Here is a 20,707-nt window from a genome sequence, read left to right on the forward strand (position 1 = left end):
GTATATATACTGTATGTATATGTATATGTATATATATATATATATATATACAGTCGTGCTCAGAATTAATCATACCCCTGGTAAATATAGACCCATTTCAAATCTTCCATTTATGTCTAAAATATTAGAAAAAGTTGTGTCCGCTCAACTGGGCTCTTTCTTGCAAGAAAATGACATCTATGAAAAGTTTCAGTCTGGATTCAGGCCGCACCATAGCACTGAAACTGCACTCGTTAAAATCACAAATGATTTACTCTTAGCTTCTGACCAAGGCTGTATCTCAATACTAGTTTTACTTGATCTTAGTGCTGCGTTCGATACTATAGATCACACAATACTCTTAGATCGACTACAAAATTATACTGGTGTTCAAGGACAAGCATTAAGCTGGTTCAGATCATACTTATCTGACTGCTACCATTTTGTCTATTTAAATGGAGAAAAATCGATCATAACTCCAGTAAACTATGGAGTGCCGCAAGGATCTGTGTTAGGCCCTCTGTTATTCTCAATATATATGCTGCCACTTGGAAATATTATAAGGAAACATGGAATTAGTTTCCATTGTTATGCTGATGACACTCAAATATATATTTCATCACGGCCGGATGAAAACGCTAAATTATCCAAATTGACAGAGTGTGTTAAAGATGTAAAAGACTGGATGACGCGTAATTTTCTTTTATTAAATCCAGACAAGACAGAGGTACTACTTATCGGTTAAAAAAAACCGCCCACAAAACCTCTCACAATACAACTTTAACATAGTAGGATGTCCTGTTACTTTATCCTCTACAGTAAAAGACCTGGGTGTTATACTAGATTGCAACCTGTCTTTTGAAAATCATATTTCATATGTTACAAAAACAGCCTTTTTCCACCTTAGAAACATTGCTAAGCTACTTAACATGCTATCAGTTTCTGATGCAGAAAAGTTAGTTCATGCATTCATGACCTCGAGACTAGATTACTGTAATGCTTTATTAGCTGGTTGTCCTGCATCCTCAATAAACAAGCTACAGTTAGTCCAAAATGCAACCGCTAGAGTTCTTACTAGATCAAGAAAATATGATCATATAACACACGATTTTAACATCACTACATTGGTTACCTATAAAGTCCCGTAAATTCCACTAGAAACAAACCTTGTTGTATTATTTTAATTTAATTTTGTGAAGCTGCTTTGATACAATCTGTATTGTGAAAAGCGCTATACAAATATTCTTGACTTGACTTGACGACTTAAATATGATCAAAATTGGTTGTAAAAAATAAATCTGCATCGTTTATGCTTTTGATCTTTCATTCAAAAAATTTGCTAAATCCTAACCTTTCAAGTAAAAGAATTGAAAGTGGGGGGGAAATCACATTATGAAATAAATGTTTTTCTCCAAAACACGTTGGCCACAATTATTCATACCTTTTTATTAAATACCTTTTTGCAATCTCCTTTTGCCAAGATAACTGCTCTGAGTCTTCTTCTATAATGCCTGACGAGTTTAGAGAACAACTGACAATAGATCAGAGACCATTCCTCCATGCAGAATCTCTCCAGATCCTTCAGATTCCCAGATCCATGTTGGTGCTTCTTTTCTTCAGTTCACTCCACTCATCAGGTCATGGAACTGGGACGGTCATGGCAGAAGCTTCATTTTGTGCTCCCTAACACATTTTTGTGTTGATTTTGATGTTTGTTTTGGATCGTTGTCCTGATGGAAGATCCAACCACGGCCCATTATAAGATTTCTAGCAGAAGGCGTCAGGTTTTGATTTTTTATCTGTTGATATTTGATAGAATCCACGATGCCATGCATCTGAATAAGAAGTCCAGGACCTCCAGCAGAAAAATAGGCCCACAACATTAAAGATCCAATGGTATATTAAATTGTACACATGGGGTACTTTTTATCCTTGTGTGCACCAAACCCATCTAGCGTGTTTGCTGCCAAAAAGCTCTTTTTTGTCTGTGTTTCATCTGACCACAGAACCCTGTGCCGTTTGAAGATCCAGTCGTGTCTGACCACTGAATATGCTGGAGTTTGTTTTTGGAGGAGTGAGGAGCATTTTTCTTGAAAACCTCCCAAACAACATGTGGGGATGTAGGGGTTGTTTGATTTTTTTTTTAATAGGCTTTCTGACCCCAAGGCTCAACTACTCTCTGCAATTCTCCATCTGTGATCCTTGGAGAGTCTTTGGCCACTCAAACTTTCATCCTCACCGTCCATTAAGACAATATAGACACACGTCCTCTTCCTGGCAGATTCGTAACATCTTTAGTTGATTATAACTTCTTAATTATTGCCCTGATGGTCAAAATGGGGATTTTCAATTCTTTAGCTATTTTCTTACAGCCACTCTCTATTTTGTGATGCTCAACAATCTTTTGCTGCACATCAGAACTATATTCTTTGGTTTTATTCATTGTGATGATTCAGGGGATTTGGCCTTTGTGTTTCCTCATATTTAAACTCCTGTGAAACAAGAAGTCATAGCTGGACAATTTCATGTTCCTAGTCACCCTGGTGTGCTAAAAAAGGTAAATATTAATGGAAATATACTTCAGAGATATTTTATTCATAAAAAATTCTAGGGGTATGAATAATTGTGGCCAACGTGTTTTGGAGAAAAACATTTATTTCATAATGTGATCCCCCCCCCCTCCCCTCCCCTCAATTCTTTTACTTCAATGAAAGGTTATATTTTTGCCAATTTTTTTAATGGAAGATCAAAAGGATAAACGATGCAGATTTATTTTTTACAGCCATGTTTGATCATATTTACCAGGGGTATGATTAATTCTGAGCACGACTGTATATATATATGTGTGTGTGTGTGTGTGTGTGTGTGTGTGTGTGTGTGTGTGTTTAATAAGATAATATTAATCGCGATGAATCAATTTGACAGCACTAGATGAAATTGTTTACTCTGTCATAGTTTCTACTGTAAACTTGCAGTACGCAGTTAACAGTGCTGTGTAGTATGCAGTAAACGATAAGCAATCATTCCAAACACTTCTCACCTTAGAAGGTATTGATTAAAACGCCCTCTCTCTGTCATCCTCACTCAGACCTGACGTTCATAAGCGGTGTCCCCTTTGTGAGGTGATCTTCCCACCACACTTTGAGCAAAGCAGTTTCGAGCGACACGTCGAGTCTCACTGGAGGGTGTGTCCCGTCTGCAGCGAGCAGTTTCCTCTTGACTGCCAACAGCATCTCTACGAAAAGCATGTGCACACACACTTTGATGCCAATGTTCTCAACTTTGACAACTTGGATTAGAGATGAAAAAAATAGATATTTGCTTTTAGTTCAATATAAAACGCCTCAGGTGATTCAGGGGCTTCAGTGTTTTGTTCGAAACACGCTGATGTTGTCACTTTGTTGTAACTGCTGAACAACTCATGTCAGGAGGACTCGCCATCAGAATATTTGATTTGCACATAAGCATTAATTTAGATATTTAAACTTCTAAGGGACAGAATACTACATGTAATAGATGTGAAAAAAAATGAAAAGCACTTTTTTTTGTAAATTTTGTGTACTACTGTAAAATGAGAGCAGAAAGCTTTAGGATATTGTTTATGAAAATGAAGTATTTATTTTAAAGGACCAATGATGTAATGATGTAAGTTTATTCGGCCAAAAAAAAAAAAAAGAGATGGCAATAATTAATAAACCTAATCACTAAAAATGACTCTAAAACTGTTACCTCAGAGGCATTGAAGCCTTTCTGTGTGAAACACCATTTACTAATACGCTAATTTAAAGGCACAGATCACCTACAAATGAAAATTGTAATTTAATCATCCTCATGTCGTTCTAAAACCATATGAAATTCTTCTGCGAAACAAAATGTTGTGCTTTTTACCACGCACACATGTACTGGAGCTTTTTAACTTCAAAAAGGACACAAAAATATCATAAAAGTGGTCTAAACATATTTAGGTTGAGCCAAAGAACTGAATCAGTCAGATTTGTGAATGAATCATTCAGACCGGTTTTGAAGGAATTCATTTCATTTATGAAGCTTGAAAGCGCCAGTCTCCATTTATTCTACTGGTACCTTTTTTCAATAATTCAGTGACCTTTAAAATGTCTTTTTTTTTTGTTACATGATAATTATGACGAAATATTAGTTTTTAGGTGAACTCTTCCTTGAAGCTCAGCTAAAACAAAAACAAAAATGCTCAATCCAGAGAACCACTGTGCTAAAACTATAGCTATGAATTCAGCAGCAACTTTTCAGTGCATCATTGGTTCAAACATCTTGCATTAAACAACTTGAACATTTAGATGGAGTTATCAGTTTCAGCATTCTATCCATCGCACATTTTCTGCTTAAAATCCATTTATCAACACCGTTGATGCTTCACTGTAAGTATGCCAGGATGTTTAACCTAGGGTTGCTCTGTGTCTGTGTGTATCAAGTGTATGTTTATTAATAAAGAATGCTAAAAGCAGCAGTTCATTGAACTGAACGTTTCTCCTTGCAACTGTAAGACATTACACACCAATCATCACGTCAACACTGTATGGACAATAAAACGCAGAAACAGGCACCATACTTGTTTGCTTTTCTTTATTTTTTGTAACATTGTCCTAAAGTTTACATTGCAGCTTAAGGATAAAGACATCTCAAAAGAGTCTCTCACTCGCTCGCACAAACACGCACACATTATACATCATCTCGCATACAAATTGCCTCGGTTCCACAAAACATTTTCCACAAAAACATACAGTACGAAAATATAATTTCAAAAGCACTTTACAAAAGACTTGCAATACAATACATTCACTATATAGTATATCAAACTCCCTCCAAAATAAATGCATCTCAGTCACATTACTACATTGTAGGTGTGAGGAATCACACGGATCCTATCCAGTAAAATCATGTTTAACAGGTTCTAGTTTGTGTGTCAAAGCTGAGACCAAATGACTCTGTAGCCAAAAAGAGGTACAAATGTGGTTACTGGTACAGCGTCCAAAAATACACACATACAAACAAACAAACATGACACCGGATGAATTGGAAAATAAGAGGACAGTGAGTCATCAACAATGAGTCACTCACGGATAGGCATCCAATACTGTCTTCATTACCTAGCTCCAGTTTTTGGCATCTGAATTATAGAAACTATCCATTCATTCAATTTTTCTTTCTGTGTCCCATCTTAGCACCTCTGACAAAAAAGTACCATGTATAACCATGTTTTTGGACATGTACCCTGATAATAACTTAAAGTACCATTTAAATACCAAGGTATACATATCAAAGATCCATGGTAACACAATCTGATACCATCACTGTACCATGAACAGCACCTTGTTTTTCCAAGCTTCACATCTGGAGATTTGGCAGTGCCATTTTTGGTCCGTGTTGTTTAATTTGACCGACCCTTACCGAGAAAAACAGACTAGTGGATAGGAAAGCTTACTTGGTCCTTCTCTGCACCAAAAGTCGAAGCTCTTAAAAGTTGTTAAAGACATTTTACTATTGTAAACTGTGGTATGCTTTATTTGGCCGACAACAGGACCGATGCAAAAGCGTTCAAGAATTAAAGTTGAGAAAATATATTCAGGCGTAGCTATGCATCTGGCACTATCGAACTGTAATACTAGCAGTAACAATATAAAGTAAAGATTTAATACTTTCGACAACAAAGATTATAACAGTAAGACTACAAGCCAAGAGACAGCAGAGCAGCTAAGCCAGAAGTCGTGTCATGCTAGCAAGCCTAAAATACAAGGCAAGCAGAGGGCTAACAAATACATTTACACAAAAACAACCACAAAGACAGTCCCAAATGTGTCAAAAATAAAAGCGAATCAACACCAACGACCGAAATAAGGATCTTACGAGCTAAAAACTGACAAAAATACTGCAAGGCTGAGTACACAAACAGAAGTTTAGGTCCTCTTTAAGGCTCCTCCACTAACAGGCACCAACCGGATAGCCAGATGTGACCCGTTGTGTTTGGCAGATCATCCATGTTTCTTTTTCAGTTGGAGAAGAATAACTTGGCACTTCTGCAATGCTGGTATATCAGCAGGGTAACAGGGCAGAATAAATCTGCCCTTTGTCTCTCTTTAGGCTGACATTGCACCGCATTTCCAATGCGATTATTGTTGGCTTCAACAAATGTGTGATTTCATTCAGGGATCGTGGTACAAAATATTGCTCAGAACTCAAATACAACTAGACGCATGAGCCAGAAAGCATGTCTACGTCACAACTGCTTGCAGTCGTCTGGAAAAGGCCTCATGCAGAGAATTGAATCTTACGCTGAAGGTGCTGTCTTCATGCTAGCCGCATGCAAAACAAACTCTGGGAAGGTAACTTTACACTGCGTAATGTCAGCCGTTTTGATATTGTGTGTGGAATGTTCTGGAACGAAGTGAGTGGAAGTGAGTTTCTCCGGTTTCCTGGTTTGTTTGTCAGAAAGTTGGCAGCTGTATTGTGACCTGAGATCAATGTCCTTCCAATTCAGACAATAAAAGACGGTTCTCTACAAAGCAAATAAAAATATGAAATGGTCCATAAAAAGGAGATAACGTTCTTGTATAAAACATAATATAAATGTTCTGCAAAATATATAATGGAAAATAAAATATTTGGATAATACAACTTAGCTACTAATATATATAAATGTCTTTATATAATTTTATATGTACACGTTTCAACGTACCTACTGTAGTTTTCACTTGAAGTAGGTGTGATGAACAAAAAGAAATTACCTAGAATCTCTCAACTCTTCTTTTCTGATTTAAAACCATTTTCTCTGAATTGACTTTAAAATCAGAAACAAATGTTTCTTGTCCTAATCTTCCGAGTAATTTTCATTTATCAGTGGCTGTGCCACTTAAAAATTAAATAAAAATAAAGGATACTTTAAAAAAGAAATGATATACATGGAATGTGCAAATGTACAAGTATATCTACATACATAAAATCACACACATAAAAGAGGAAAGAAAGAGAAAAAAATAAGGAAATCAGCATTTGATCCCAGTTAACATGATCCAGAAATGTAAATGAAATGATTTATAGGTAAACGTGAAAATGACTGTGTGTATCACAGGGGTGGGTGGAAGTTGATGGTGTGATGTCTAAGGCCTTGAGAGGTTTTATAGCTTTTCCCACAGCGACACTTGAAGGGCTTTCTCACACGGATCTGTGTCCTGTGTCCGTTTTTAGCATGGTACTTAATACCATTCACATTCTGGAAGAAAGAGAAGTTAGAGGGAAAAGCGAGAATGAGACCAAGCCTAAGGAACTTTCCAGAAATAAAGAACATTTAGAGTATATGTATACAGTAGTCAATATCTGAAGTGGATCAAAACCTTTCATCAAGGTTATACATGAATTTTGAACAATACCCGTTCTTGTCTTAGGACAGCTTTGATGAACTTTTTTGATCCACTTCAAATGTGTGTATATACAGTATATATATATATATATAGAAACACACACACACACACACACTATATATGGACTAAAGTATTGGGACACCTGATCATAACACTTGGGCCATTGAGTTTTTCTGTGGGAAGGTTTGCCCATTCATCCAGTAGACAGAGCATTTGTGAGATGTTGGACGAGAAGGCCTGGCTCGCAATCTCCGTTCCAGTTCAATCCCAAAGGTGTTCGATGAGGTTGAGGTAAGGGCTCTGTGCGGGCCAGTCATGTTCTTCCACACCAAGCTCATCCAACCAAGTCTTTATGCACCTTGCTTTGTGCACTGGGTAACAGTCATGCTGGAATAGATAAGGTTCTTCCCCAAACTGTTCCCACAAAGTTGGAAGCATAGCTTTGTCCAAAATGACTAGCTATGCTGCCTGAAGCATTAAAGTCCCCCTGTAGTCAATAATTGTATCCCTTAAAACTCATCTTTGATCACCAAAAAGACATATTTAAACTTTTTTTCCTGTGAAGAAAATTCTTCATGCCTTAAAATAGCTTGAATGCAACTCGACACCCTTGCTATATTTAGTATACGCAAGCCATGAATATGCTAATTGGCCACGCCTCCACTCACGCAGAGCTAACAGATTCACACGGCCAACTTACTGTTTTTGAGAAATTGTCAAAACACTCAGCAATGGTGTTGACTTATGAATTTGCACATGGTTTTTCTTAAAGCACGTTAAAAACACCGCATAGACATATAAACAACATTAAAAACTTGATTTTCACCACAGGGGGACTTTCAGATTTCTCTTCACTGGAAGTAAGAAGCCTTGCCCAACCCCTGAAACACATTCCATCAAGCTCCCGCTGCGTAGTTTTTGTGCTGATATTAATGCCATGGATGTTTAGAACATTTCAGACATGGAATCAGCAGAGCATTGGCAACTTTTACGCACCATGTGCCTCAGCACTCCGTGACCCCGCTCTGTGACTTTTGTGGATAAGTTGCTGCTGTTCCTAAACGCTTCTACTTTGCAATAATACCACTTGCAGTTGACCATCGAATATCTAGCAGGGATGAAATTTCATGGACTGACCTAGAGTGGCATCCTGTCATAGTACCACGCTTGAATTCACTGAGCTCTTCAGAACAACCCATTTTTTCACTTATGTTTGCAAATACAGATTGCATGGCTAGGTGATTGATTTTATAAACCTGTGGCAATGGGTCTGATTGAAAAGCCAAAATTCAAGTGTGTCCCAATTCTTTTGTCCATATAGTATATGTGTATACAGTTGTGAGAGGAGTACCTTGTATCTCTTCTTGCATCCTGGAACAGGGCATGCGAAGGGTTTCTCATCACCTCCGTTCATACACATGGAGCTGAGAATGGACTCTGAGCTGATGGCACTTTCTGTAGTCCAGGACTCGTCGCTGTCAGAGTCTTCATACTCCACTTCCTCCTCATCACACTCACTGCCTGAGGCGCACCAAAAAGTTAAACTCTTTAATTAGTCATTTATTTGCTTCATATATTAGCTGATGAAAGAACTAATGAGAACTGAGAGTGTAAATGTGCCCTTTGCTTCAATTATCCAATGTTTCTTCATTAGGGTTCTAATGTGTTTTTATTGCCACAGTTCAGTTCATACCTAAATGGGTCATGAATTAAGAAATCAAATATTCCTTGACCTTTTGACATATAATAGATCATAGTAAAAATGACCTCTTAAAAATATCCTTTAAGTTTCAGAACTCAAAACTTCCTCATTAGTCCAAAAACAGCTTTTATATAAACCAAGCTGTCAAAATGACTCGTTTCAGATTTGTCTCAGTATGGCATCCTAGTGCAACGAAAGACTGCCTCTGCAGACAGTTCGTTTGTTCACTTCATTTTACTGTGGATTCGTTTTTTAACCAAGACACAGTTTGACGCAGGCTTTTCAGAGAGACTACCCTATTTGGATTCAACAGTTACAGTGATATGCATAAGTTTAGACACCCATACTAAAGTTGACTAAAAAGAGGAATAAAAAAATCATCTTTTGGAAACTAAACTTAATGCCTTAATTTAAAAAATTAGGGAAAATCCAACCTTTAATGACACCAATTTTCTTTGTGAATGAATAATGTATCGTAAATAAATAAATGTTCTTCCTTATAATACAGGGTGCATAAGTTTGGACACCCCTATGTTAAATTCCCATAGAGGCAGGCAGATTTTTATTTTTAAAGGCCAGTTACTTCATGGAGCCAGAATACTATGCATCCTGATAAAGTTCCCTTGGCCTCTGGAATTAAAATAGCCCCACATCATCACATAGCCTTCACCATACCTAGAGATTGGCATGGTTTTATTTCAGTTAGCCTAATAGCTAGTTTGATTTGCATTGAGAGATGATCTTATGGAAAGTACTCCATGCCAATCTCTAGGTATGGTGAAGGCTATGTGATGATGTGGGGCTATTTTAATTCCAAAGGCCAAGGGAACTTTATCAGGATGCATAGTATCCTGGATCCATGAAGTAACTGGCCTTGAAAAATAAAAATCTGCCTGCCTCTATGGGAATTTAACATAGGGGTGTCCAGACTTATGCACCCTGTATTTTAAGGAAGAACATTTATTTATTTACGATACATTATTCATTCACAAAGAAAATTGGTGTCCTTAAAGGTTGGATTTTTCCTAATTTTTTAAATTAAGGCATTAAGTTCAATTTCCAAAAGATGATTTTTTATTCCTCTTTTTAGTCAACTTTAGCATGGGTGTCTAAACTTATGCATAGCACTGTATGTCGCAAACTCACAAGTGTGTGTGTGACTAACAATGTTTTTACCATGCGTCACTATTGATTTGTCTGATACGGATCGTTTGATATGTACTCACTTTATTTTCACTTTACTGGAAAAAAAACGATGAAAGAATAACAGTGAGACAAACGATGATACATTCATTCATAATTCGTTTACATGAAACACCGCAAGTTATCCTTTGTGAACTGTAACTGTAACTCAATGTACAATGTAAGGCTGAATTTCACCAGTTGCCATTTTTCAACATCAGAAATGTGTAATGGCGCTGAAAATTATTTTAAAATGCAAAACTGTTGCCCAATCATAGCAGAGGGTGTTTACTTCAAGACTTGAATGCGGCCCGCCTAAGAGTGTTTTAAAGAAAGGGTCAAAAACTGGATAGAACATAGCATATTGCTTCTAAATTATGATTTTTAAAATATAAAATGTTGCTTACATTACAAGTGGACCTCAGAGAACACAAGATTTTTAAACAATGCAGTTCATGACCCCTTTAATATTTCTAAAATAACCACTTTTTATGCATCATAGATTCAATGCAGTTGGAACCAGTCTACTATTTAGGACATGTTTCTGACACTAGGCATCAACTGATATAATGACTGGCTTATTTAAACAGGATAAAACAAGCAGGAAATGGAGCAGCTGATGTGCAGGAAGTGTGGATGTCACCAAAAGCTTGGATTTAAACCAATGGGAACTTTTGAGGGCATGCACACTGACATTCAGTTAGTGCATATTCATATTAGTGTATATTCATATAGAAATCTAACTTTCGAATCATGTAAAATCCCACAAACTCCAATAACCTGTAGGTGTGCTGCTGCGGAAGGAGGATGAGGGTGTGATGGGAGGGGTGACGGGCGGAGTTAGGCTGCCGTTGCTATGCCGCGGAGGCGTCGCTGTACTGTTACGCGATACACCTCCCGTGACTGATATAGCAATTTTGGGTTGGACCTTCTTCTTCTGAGTTTCTTGCTCTCTGCGGGCTGCTTCAGTCATGAATCTAAAAAACAAACAAACAATAAGCAACATTAAGAGATTGAATGTGCAGGTACTGGTGTACCTGAGGACTATATTCATGGAATTACAGTGATTTAAAACAGAAAAACTACAATTGTAGGTGTCAAATACTATGGCCTCCTTCTGTAGTGACCTCCCAAGTGCTTCATTTATTTATTTATATTTGATGCATATACTTGTTATTTTGAATTTATATATGCAAGCAATACACTACCATTCAAAAGTTTAGGGTCAGCAAGATTTTTTAATGCGTTTGAAAGTCACTTATACTCACCAAGGCTAAATTTATTTGAACAAAAATGTCAGTAATTATTATTACAATTAAATATACATATTACAATTTTAAAAACACATATATTTCACTATATTTGAATTTTGAATTTTCAGCATCATTACTCCAGTCTTCGGTGTCACTTGATCCTTCAGAAATCATTCTAATATGCTGATTTAGTGCTAAAGAAACAGTTCTTATTATTACAAAAGATGAAAACAATTGTGATGCTTAGTTTTTTTGTGGAAACTGTGAAACATTTTTGAAGATTCTTTGACAAATATAAAGTATGAACAGCATTTATTTGAAATTGAAATATTTTGTAACTATGAATGTCTCTACTGTAACAATTTAATGCACCTTTGCTGAATAAAATTATTGATTTCTTCAAAAAAAAATAATAATAATCTTACTGACCCCAAACTTCTTAATGTTATATTAATATAATATAGTTTTAATTTTACAATATAATTACAATTTTATCAATATTCTATTAAGCAAATTAGTATATACAACATTTCAATATACACACCTATTAATATAGCTCAGAGCAACATATGTGGGCTGCTGCAGCTCCTGCCTCTCCAGAACTCTGGGATCTGTATCTGAGAGAAGAAAAGACAAAACACAAACATATATCACCGTAAAACACACAGGATAAAGCTGAAATTAAAGATGTAAACATATAGGTCAAGGCAAACACGGTGTATGCAGTATTACATTGGTGATCACATCTTGCAACATCCTGAAACATTATTTTGCGTTGTGCTTACTGTAAGTTTAGTCAAACAAGTACCCCTAATGCCCTGCAGGCCCAACACAACCGCACTTTTTCCACTCTGCTTGTGACAGCAGGCAGCTTCCAGTGCCTGAGGCACACCAGGCAATGCTTCAAACGTTCCTCTGCCAAGTGTGTGTGTGTGTGGTTATAGTATGTTTCATGGCCTGAGACTGCCCTCAAGTGGCAGTCTCCCTTATGATGACTGATCAGTATGTGTCTTATTTCTACATGTGTGCACATACTTACACAAAATGTTAATTAATGAAGCTATTGTTTACCATACACTGTATGTGTGTGTGTGTGTGTGTGTGTGTGTGTGTGTGTGTGTGTGTGTGTGTGTGTGTGTGTGTGTGTGTGTGTGTGTGTGTGTGTGCGTGTGTGTGAGAATTGTAGGATGTTAATTGCTGCTTAGAGCTCATTAAAACATAAATGGTGCACAGAAGACCTCACAAAGAGAAAAAAAAGAGACACTGCTAAGTGTGTGTAAGTGAAGCTGGCACATTCTGCACAATTATTTTACAGAGGTTTCAATGACCATGTGGAGAAAGAAGAAAAAGAAAAGCAGGGTTTTTCACGTTCAAATGGGTTGCATTGCATGTGTGTGCACAGTTATATTTGTGTATAACAGGCAGTGTATATAATAGGTCCCATATGTCTAAATGAGCTATTCCTCAAAGTCATTAAAAGCATTCCAACATGTTCACTTAACCATTATTCTCCTTTAACATGGAGCAACTTCTACGCACACTTAATGCTTTGTAGAATGTGCCAGATTTTGCATGTGAATAAATATATTTTGCGCTCTGTCACATTTCACACAATCTGTAATAAGCATGACTTGAATCCCAAAAGACAAATGAATGGTAAAAATAGAAGAGTAGCTAAGTTTCCTTGACGTCTTTAAAGGAAACCAGTCAACCTGTGTCTGCTTCTGCCTTAATCTCATCAGAGTGCTTTCTGGTGTCGGCAGTGCATGGATTAGGCCTTCCTCACCTCATAAAGAGGACACACACACACACACACATCTGTGTATCTCAGGTGGTCCACTGAGGTGGTCTTCATCAGTGGTTTATTAGCGTTTCCGAATCATTTTACCTGCTGGTGTGGTGTGCCCTTACAATCTTAAACATACTTCACATTTAGCCATTAAGAAATGAAAAATAAGTGAAAAATTCAACTAAATGGTTCAAATGAAATACAACAAATATAAATACTTACCTGTGATATCTATGAAAAATGACTCTACTGGTATGAAAGTATAGTTTTAACCATGAATCTTTCATTTAAACAACACATCAGCATTATTTCCCCTATTCTATATTTATTTTCCCTTCATTTTCATACAAGATACACAAATTAGAGTCGCAAATTCACCTTCAATGAGTTATCTAGAGTGACGTCCTTGCAAAACATCACAATTGTATATTGGGGTTTGTTCAAAAGTTGAACTAAGAGTTTAGAGAGCTACAATAAAAAGAAATTACTCACCCTCATGTCATTCCAAACTAGTATGACTTCCTTTCTTTCATGGAACATAAAAAGAGACATTTTGAAGAATGTTTATGCTGCTCGTTTTCATTACAAAAACAGTGGATGGATCCCCAGAGTTGTCAAGATCTGATTAATATATTAAAAGCATTGTAAAAGTATCCTAAAAGTTGACCGTTGACCACTCAAGTCTTTTAAGTGGTGTTTAAGGAACGTACTTAAATGGTACTTGGCAGCCTTAGTTCACTTTCACTGTCATTATCTGAAAAAGAGCTGTTTTTTGCTGGATATTCTGCTATTATTATTTCCTTTGTGTTTCATGGAAGAAGTCAGTCATACAGGTTTCAAAAACATGAGGGTGAGAAAATGATGAGTTTTTTTTGTGGGTTGAACTGCTCCTTTAAATCTTCGTAACTTTATTCTGGTATTATGCGTGGGGGAAGTGTAATTATGTGTGCCAGGTGCAGAACAGTGACGGGAGGGCAGAGTTAATGTTTTCCAATTTTATGATTTCCCTTCACCTAGAAAATGGAGGCACACAAGGTCTTTCCACAGGAAAAGTAGCTAGGAAATACAGAAAGAAACACACACACACACTTAACATTCAGTGCCTCTTAAACTGAACGCCCCGGAGTTAATTTTCACATTTAGCAATAGTGGCCGTCATAATTCAGTACAAACAACAACCATCCTTAAGACAGCAGGAACTTGAGTTGAAAGCACCACTCGTCACAACCAGTAGCAGTAATATTGCATTTTAATGGGCCATGACCAGTATTAAATCCCTATGAAATCTTTATGTTGGGCTAATAATACTGGGCCCTCTGTGAGGACATTAAAGAACTTTCTCCCATAAACATGCCTTTTATTCCCAGCCATATCATTAAATCCTCTCCTATCAAACCTCACAGGGCTATTTACTGCTGTCCTGAATACTGATATGGGATCAGGTGGATCTAAATTAGACGGAAATGCATCCTTGTAAGAACATTTTGGATTAGCTGGAATCTTTTTAAGAGGGCTGAAGTCACCAGAAGAGCAAATGTGCCACCCTGTGGTGGAGAACAGCACAAAAACCAACAGAAAGCAATGTGTGTCCCTGTTAGTGTGAGTCTGTGCATAAGTCAGAGGAGCCTGGCGTGGAGCGGCGTTGCAGGAATGCCGGGTTTGTTTTCCAGACGGCTAATTAAAAAGCAGGGGAGTGTTTTAATGCGCTGGAGAGCAGCAGGTCTCCGGATGGAGGGAAGGGGGGAGGGGGGAAGACAGGCGGGAAGGAGGGGATGGAGAGAACTCTAAACGAGGCTGTAATTACACTTCTCGGAGCTCAGCAGGATACAACGCTCCAAACACTTCCGTATGTACACGCAAACACAAGCAAGCTCAAGGACGAGCACACATATGAGAAAGGAAACAAAAACATAAGCATTCACACACAAATCATGCACACACAGACAAACACACTTTTTGGGGGTGTTTTGGGTGGGACTAGGAAAGCTGGTATAATGGATTTTCCACTGGATCTCACTAATTGCCTCATAAAGAGGCCTGAGGACACACACACAATTAAATCATAATGATCTAAACAGAGAAGAACAGAATTTAATTCTAAAATTATAGTTGTAATTTCTTGATATTAGTTTCATAAACTATTAGCCTATAGCAATTATTGCGACTATTATTTCAGAGAGACGCCCCATAATATCGCTCAGTAAACAGAAACAATACTGAGTAATAAAGATGCAACACTTCTTCACTTATGGATATGCCATGATTATTCGTCACCAACCTCAACCAAACCTCAAAGCTATATGAGAACTGTGCTATTAGTTATACTACTTTTTGGGCCTCAAAAGAATAAAACTTGGACATTTGCAAGCCTTTCCATACTTTTTTGGAGCTACTAGGGCAAACAAATATTGTGTAACAAGCCTGACATCTTCTGGTCACTGAAAGAAACACGCCCAAGTTTCAAAATTCACTCTGTCTACTCCTTTATACAAATTCCTTATAGTTTTATATTTAGGGTTATATTAAGAAAATAACATTAGCATTTAAAGTAGTATGCTAGGGTAACACAATTTCTTTAAACAGTTCCAAACAGTGCTGATTTATTCTTTAGCTTTAAATGGTTTAGTGACTCGTGAAAGAGTTGTGTTTATGCTAGCGGTGACTATTAATGTTTTGTTACTTATCTCTTTTAGTGTTTTCCTAAAACCCTTCATCTTTCACCAAAGTTTAATTTAGTTTCATTGTTGCCATGGCTGCGCTGTCGGCAGAAAATGCTTAGTAACCTGCATTGACGCAATGCTCAGATAATATTAAAGCGGACCTATTATGGAAAATTCACTTTTACATGGTGTTTGAACAAATGTGTGTCAGCAGTGTGTGTACACAACCACCTTATAATCATAAAAATCCACCCACTCTTTTTTTAATTCCCATAAATCATAAGCAGTCTCAGAACAAGCCGTTTGCAGATTCTTGCTTTTGTGACGTCACAAATGCTTAGACCCTGCCCTGAATGAGCTGTACACAGTCCGCCATGTTTATCTCCTCGCCAGAGCATTTAACAGCAGCATTCAAGTAAGAAATGTAGTCTTATTAAAGCTACTAAAGTTAATTCAATCAAAAGCAGTGAGTGATTTTCGTTTTTTCTTTTGTTGTCTGATTCATATTAACAGCATATATAGCATAGTAGGTATATATGGTGCTTTCAATTTAATACACAGATTTAGTATACACGTGACGTACGTTCACAGACATAACTGACTGTGTTTACCTGAACTTTGTGTGTTTTTGACATAACCTTGTGTGTATTTGACAGTTTAAACGCAATAAGATGTGAAAGAGAACTTGGCTTAAAACTCACAGGATGCGTAGTCTGACATCTAGCTTTCTGTGTGTGTGCTTCGGATGTGTGTGCTCAGAAAACCATATTTCAGAAGTTTAGACTGATATGGCTTTAAAACGCATGCAGATAATATGAAAAACTGCAATGTCACGTGAGAGTGACCGCGATACAGATGAAAACCAAAACTAGGGGTGCAGAGTTTTTTTTTATTAACATATGAATCGAGATTCTATCGATTTGCATCGATTCACAAATTTCACAAATTGATTTTCTAAAGTGTTACACTTCTTTAACTTTGCAGTACTACTTAAAGACACACAGCTGAAGTATGCACACAGATTCCTTTCACATGCATGCGATCTTGAATTCAGTTCTCTTTCACAGCTACTCACACAATTATGTCACAATTATATATTGTGGAAAGTGGAGTATTCAATGTAAACAGAGAATGTTATGTCCTACGCAAACGAAAACAAATTGGAGAAAATCGGATGTGTAACTATATCCGTGCATTTATTCTTAAAGGGACAGCAGCCTCATAAACTGTTGCCATCCGTTCCATTAATGTAAAAAAAAAAACACTCACTGCTTTTGACTGAATCACTTTTTTATCTTTGATATTAATCAGTTTGCATTTAATTCATACAGTGAAGACTGTACAGTGTTTTATTTTTACATTTGATTATTTAATTTCGGTATTATTTTTTACTACATGTTAAATAACTTAATAAACTTAAAAGTGTATTTAATTTGTATATTTTTTCTATTGTGTTTGTCCTATTGTTTGTAATTTACTTTGTTCCTATTAATATAAAAAATAAAATAAAATTGCCTGCCTTGCTTTATTACAGAAGACTGTATATAATGATTGTAGTCAGCTTAAAGGGCATTTGTTTTATAATATTGGGTTGACTAAAATGGGAAGAAAAAATAAATAAATGTCAAGGTTTTTCCCACCCCTAACCAAAACCAAACAGATGTTTTAGTTTTTGACAGAGTATTGGAGGCACGGCTGTAGAGGCTTCGCCCTCTTCTGGAAAGCAGGGTGGGGGGCAGCAGCTCATTTGCATTTAAAGATACATGCACGAAGACAGCATGTTTTTCCTTCCACTTAAAGCTCCAATATGTAACAATTTTGTAATAAAATTTCCGAAAATAACTTGCACAGTGTGATATATTTCCTCCAGTTGTGTACTTACAATATCTCAAAAGTCTCCAAAGATTTTTTATTTCAGAGAAATTCCGATTTTAAATGACTGGCCGTCCCGGAAAAGAAATGTCGCCTCTTAGTGACGCAATGTCCGCTCTATCCCTTTTTTCCGGTGTGGACCATGTGATCAGAGCCCGTCTACTCTGATTCTCTGATGTGATGTTCCACCACACCGGAATATCACATGGTCAAATGCGGAAGTGGTGGTTATAGCGTTATCCATACTGTACGGTTATAGCTGTTATGGATCACGATTACTCTTTGGCGAGTATTGAAGTGCCAACAAAACGAAAGCGTCCATATTCGGATACACGCAGACTGTGTGACAAACGGAGGAATAAAACCCGGATAAATATCGGCCAGGCGTTTTCGAGATGGAGAGAGCTGCGCGACAATCTTGGACTTGACAGAGACTCTGCTCTCGCGAGTGTATTGATAGACAGGTAAGCAAATCAATTATTTTTATTGTACCAGTAACATAATAGTTACAGTAAAAATGATTTTAATCCTCTGAGGTCGACAAACGCGCGGGCGCGTTTTGCTGGATTTTCTCCACATTGTAGCACTATAAACTTAAATTACTCCGTCATTTATGGTCATACAGAAAAAAAGAAATATAAAAAAAGAATCTGTGATATTTCTACTTTTGTATGTGTCCACTTACAATCAAATCAAAACATTGTGCTTTTGTAAAATAAAGAAAATAAACAGGGTGTGCGTTCTGCCTCTCCGTCGCGGTGAACTTTTTTTCTTGAGCACGTCTGTAAACTGAAACAAAACTCAGCGAATACTTGTCACACATTTATGAGCCATATACCTTTATAAACATTTAAGTGTGTACTTTTAATATATATGAATTACACCACATGCCTGTAATAATATAGCATAACATTTCACGTTCCTTGCAGTTCATTAATTATGATGACATAAAATAATACGATCAGACATACAGGTAATACAAAAATGAATAAATTACCTCATCCGTGATCATGATTCATTAATTCCGAGATGGTGAAAACGCATTAAAAACGACATCTCCCATCGTCACCTCCTTCATAGCGTCATCAAGCTTCGCCTTTGTTATTGTTGGAAACTGCGCCCTCTTGTGGTCAAAAATATTTACATAGTGGACCTTTAAAGGTGCTCTAAGCGACGTCACGCGTTTTTTAGGCCGAAACATTTTTTGTAACATACAGCAAACATCTCCTCACTATCCGCTAGCTGCCTGTCCCCTGAACACACTGTAAAAAAATGCAGTCTCTGTAGACAGCCCAGGCTCCACAAACGGCAACAAAAACAAATTGGCCCAACCTGGACCACGAAACATAACAAACAGTCTTCCAGCCAATAACCGACAAGAATGATTTCGGGGTGGGGGTTGGGTGGTTAGTGCGCGTGCACATGAAGGGGGGTGTGGGCAGTGGAGGAGAGAGAAGCATGAAGAGGGAAGTTAGCTAGAGGAGAGATATCCTAGACAACGACAAACGTTGGAATTATATTCTCTTGAATTTTGATATGGCCGACACACGACCAAAGAGATGGCGTTCCGATGAACAAATAGCAAAGAGGAGGGAGGGTCGAACTAGCCTCCATTTTGTTTGACAATACTTCGAACGTCAACAAGAAGTGACGTCACCCAGATAGAGCACCTTTAAAAATGGGCATTTACAACATGATATAATAAATGATCTGTGGGGTAATTTGTGCTGAAACTTTACAGACACATTCTGGGGACAACTGAGACTTATATTACATCCTGGAAAAGGGGCATAATAGGCTCCCGTCCCCTTTAAGAGATGACAACAAACACAGGCCGTACGGCTCTCAGTTGTTAAGAATTATGTCACCTGTTACCTACGACATGTAAATACAGAGAGCAAATGAGACAGGCATGTCTGAACAATTTTCCACAGTCACAAAACTAAACAACACCTTACCAAAATACATGTCTGAGTACCCGGAGGACCATCTCGCTGACACGGGGAGGGTATGACATAATGCAAAATTCCTTTCGGCCTAGGCAACTAACACAGATATACCCAACGAACTTTCTCTTTCTGTGTTTGTTTGTATGCATGCATCTCTTTCTCAAACTCACCCTGACCAGTATCAAGACGCACAGCTGTGTTTTGAGGAAGCTTTGATCCTCATGTCAAATTATCCATATATTTTACTCAAACCATATGTCAATAAAGCAAATATATAATTTAGTTTTCTATTTGGGGCAACATGACAGCTCTTTCTTGGTACCATTTGATTAGGCTACCTAATGTAAGTGCACAGATCAGACAGTCAACAAAGTCTCTCCTGCGTGTCATGTGGTAAAAACACCACAATTTTACCACAAGGAGGCAATATTACATAAGTTCATGTAACTTTGTACTCCCTCAAAGCGTAAAGAAAGAATGACTGCATGAAACTGTAGCCCACAGATAACTGGTCAATCTGAAAAACATCTAGGACAAGGCAGTTTATCTACAGTCTACTTGATAACAAAAGGAATGAAAATGCACAAAAACACCATTCACATTCAGATCAAGTGCATTCACTTTGATAGAAACAACATTGCAAAATCAAATTGCAGTACTTAGTGTAACAAGAAAAGTTGGTCAAACACCAACATGACGTCTTAACATCTGAGATGATATTGCTTGTAACACTGGAATAACACTTTATTCTGGAAGTAATTGTACAACTACAATTATGTAAATCTATCTGTTTGCCTAACATCACTTAAATGACCCTGAGGACAAAAAAATAAATCTCATCTACATATCAAACAGCTTCCCTGAAGAACATTAGGGAACATATGTAAATGTTTACTAGCAGACACAAACTTTGACTATTTTTAACTATCC

At 37.2% G+C, this 20,707-nt stretch overlaps 2 protein-coding genes across 4 annotated transcripts in view; one reads left to right on the top strand and one right to left on the bottom strand.

Annotated features, from left to right (window-relative positions):
• The window catches only part of tax1bp1a (Tax1 (human T-cell leukemia virus type I) binding protein 1a), a 35,858-nt gene extending 31,294 nt beyond the window's left edge, over positions 1-4,564 (top strand). For 2 of the 3 annotated variants that reach the window (XM_081377168.1, XM_081377167.1), the window contains one exon: positions 3,068-4,564. In XM_081377168.1, the coding sequence (XP_081233294.1) occupies positions 3,068-3,278 (211 nt within the window). In that variant the 3' untranslated portion in view covers positions 3,279-4,564. The remainder of the gene's footprint in view (positions 1-3,067) is intronic. The other variant, XM_081377169.1, reaches the window with a different exon arrangement.
• A 23-nt stretch (positions 4,565-4,587) lies between these two features.
• Positions 4,588-20,707, bottom strand: part of jazf1a (JAZF zinc finger 1a) — a 60,840-nt gene continuing 44,720 nt past the window's right edge. The window contains 4 exon segments of the mRNA XM_081377411.1: positions 4,588-7,222; positions 8,722-8,891; positions 11,035-11,231; positions 12,052-12,124. Of these exon segments, the coding sequence (XP_081233537.1) occupies positions 7,076-7,222; positions 8,722-8,891; positions 11,035-11,231; positions 12,052-12,124 (587 nt within the window). The 3' untranslated portion in view covers positions 4,588-7,075.

Source organism: Scardinius erythrophthalmus (assembly GCF_964197995.2).
Source record: "Scardinius erythrophthalmus genome assembly, chromosome: 10".
NCBI classification, from domain to species: Eukaryota; Metazoa; Chordata; class Actinopteri; order Cypriniformes; family Leuciscidae; genus Scardinius; species Scardinius erythrophthalmus.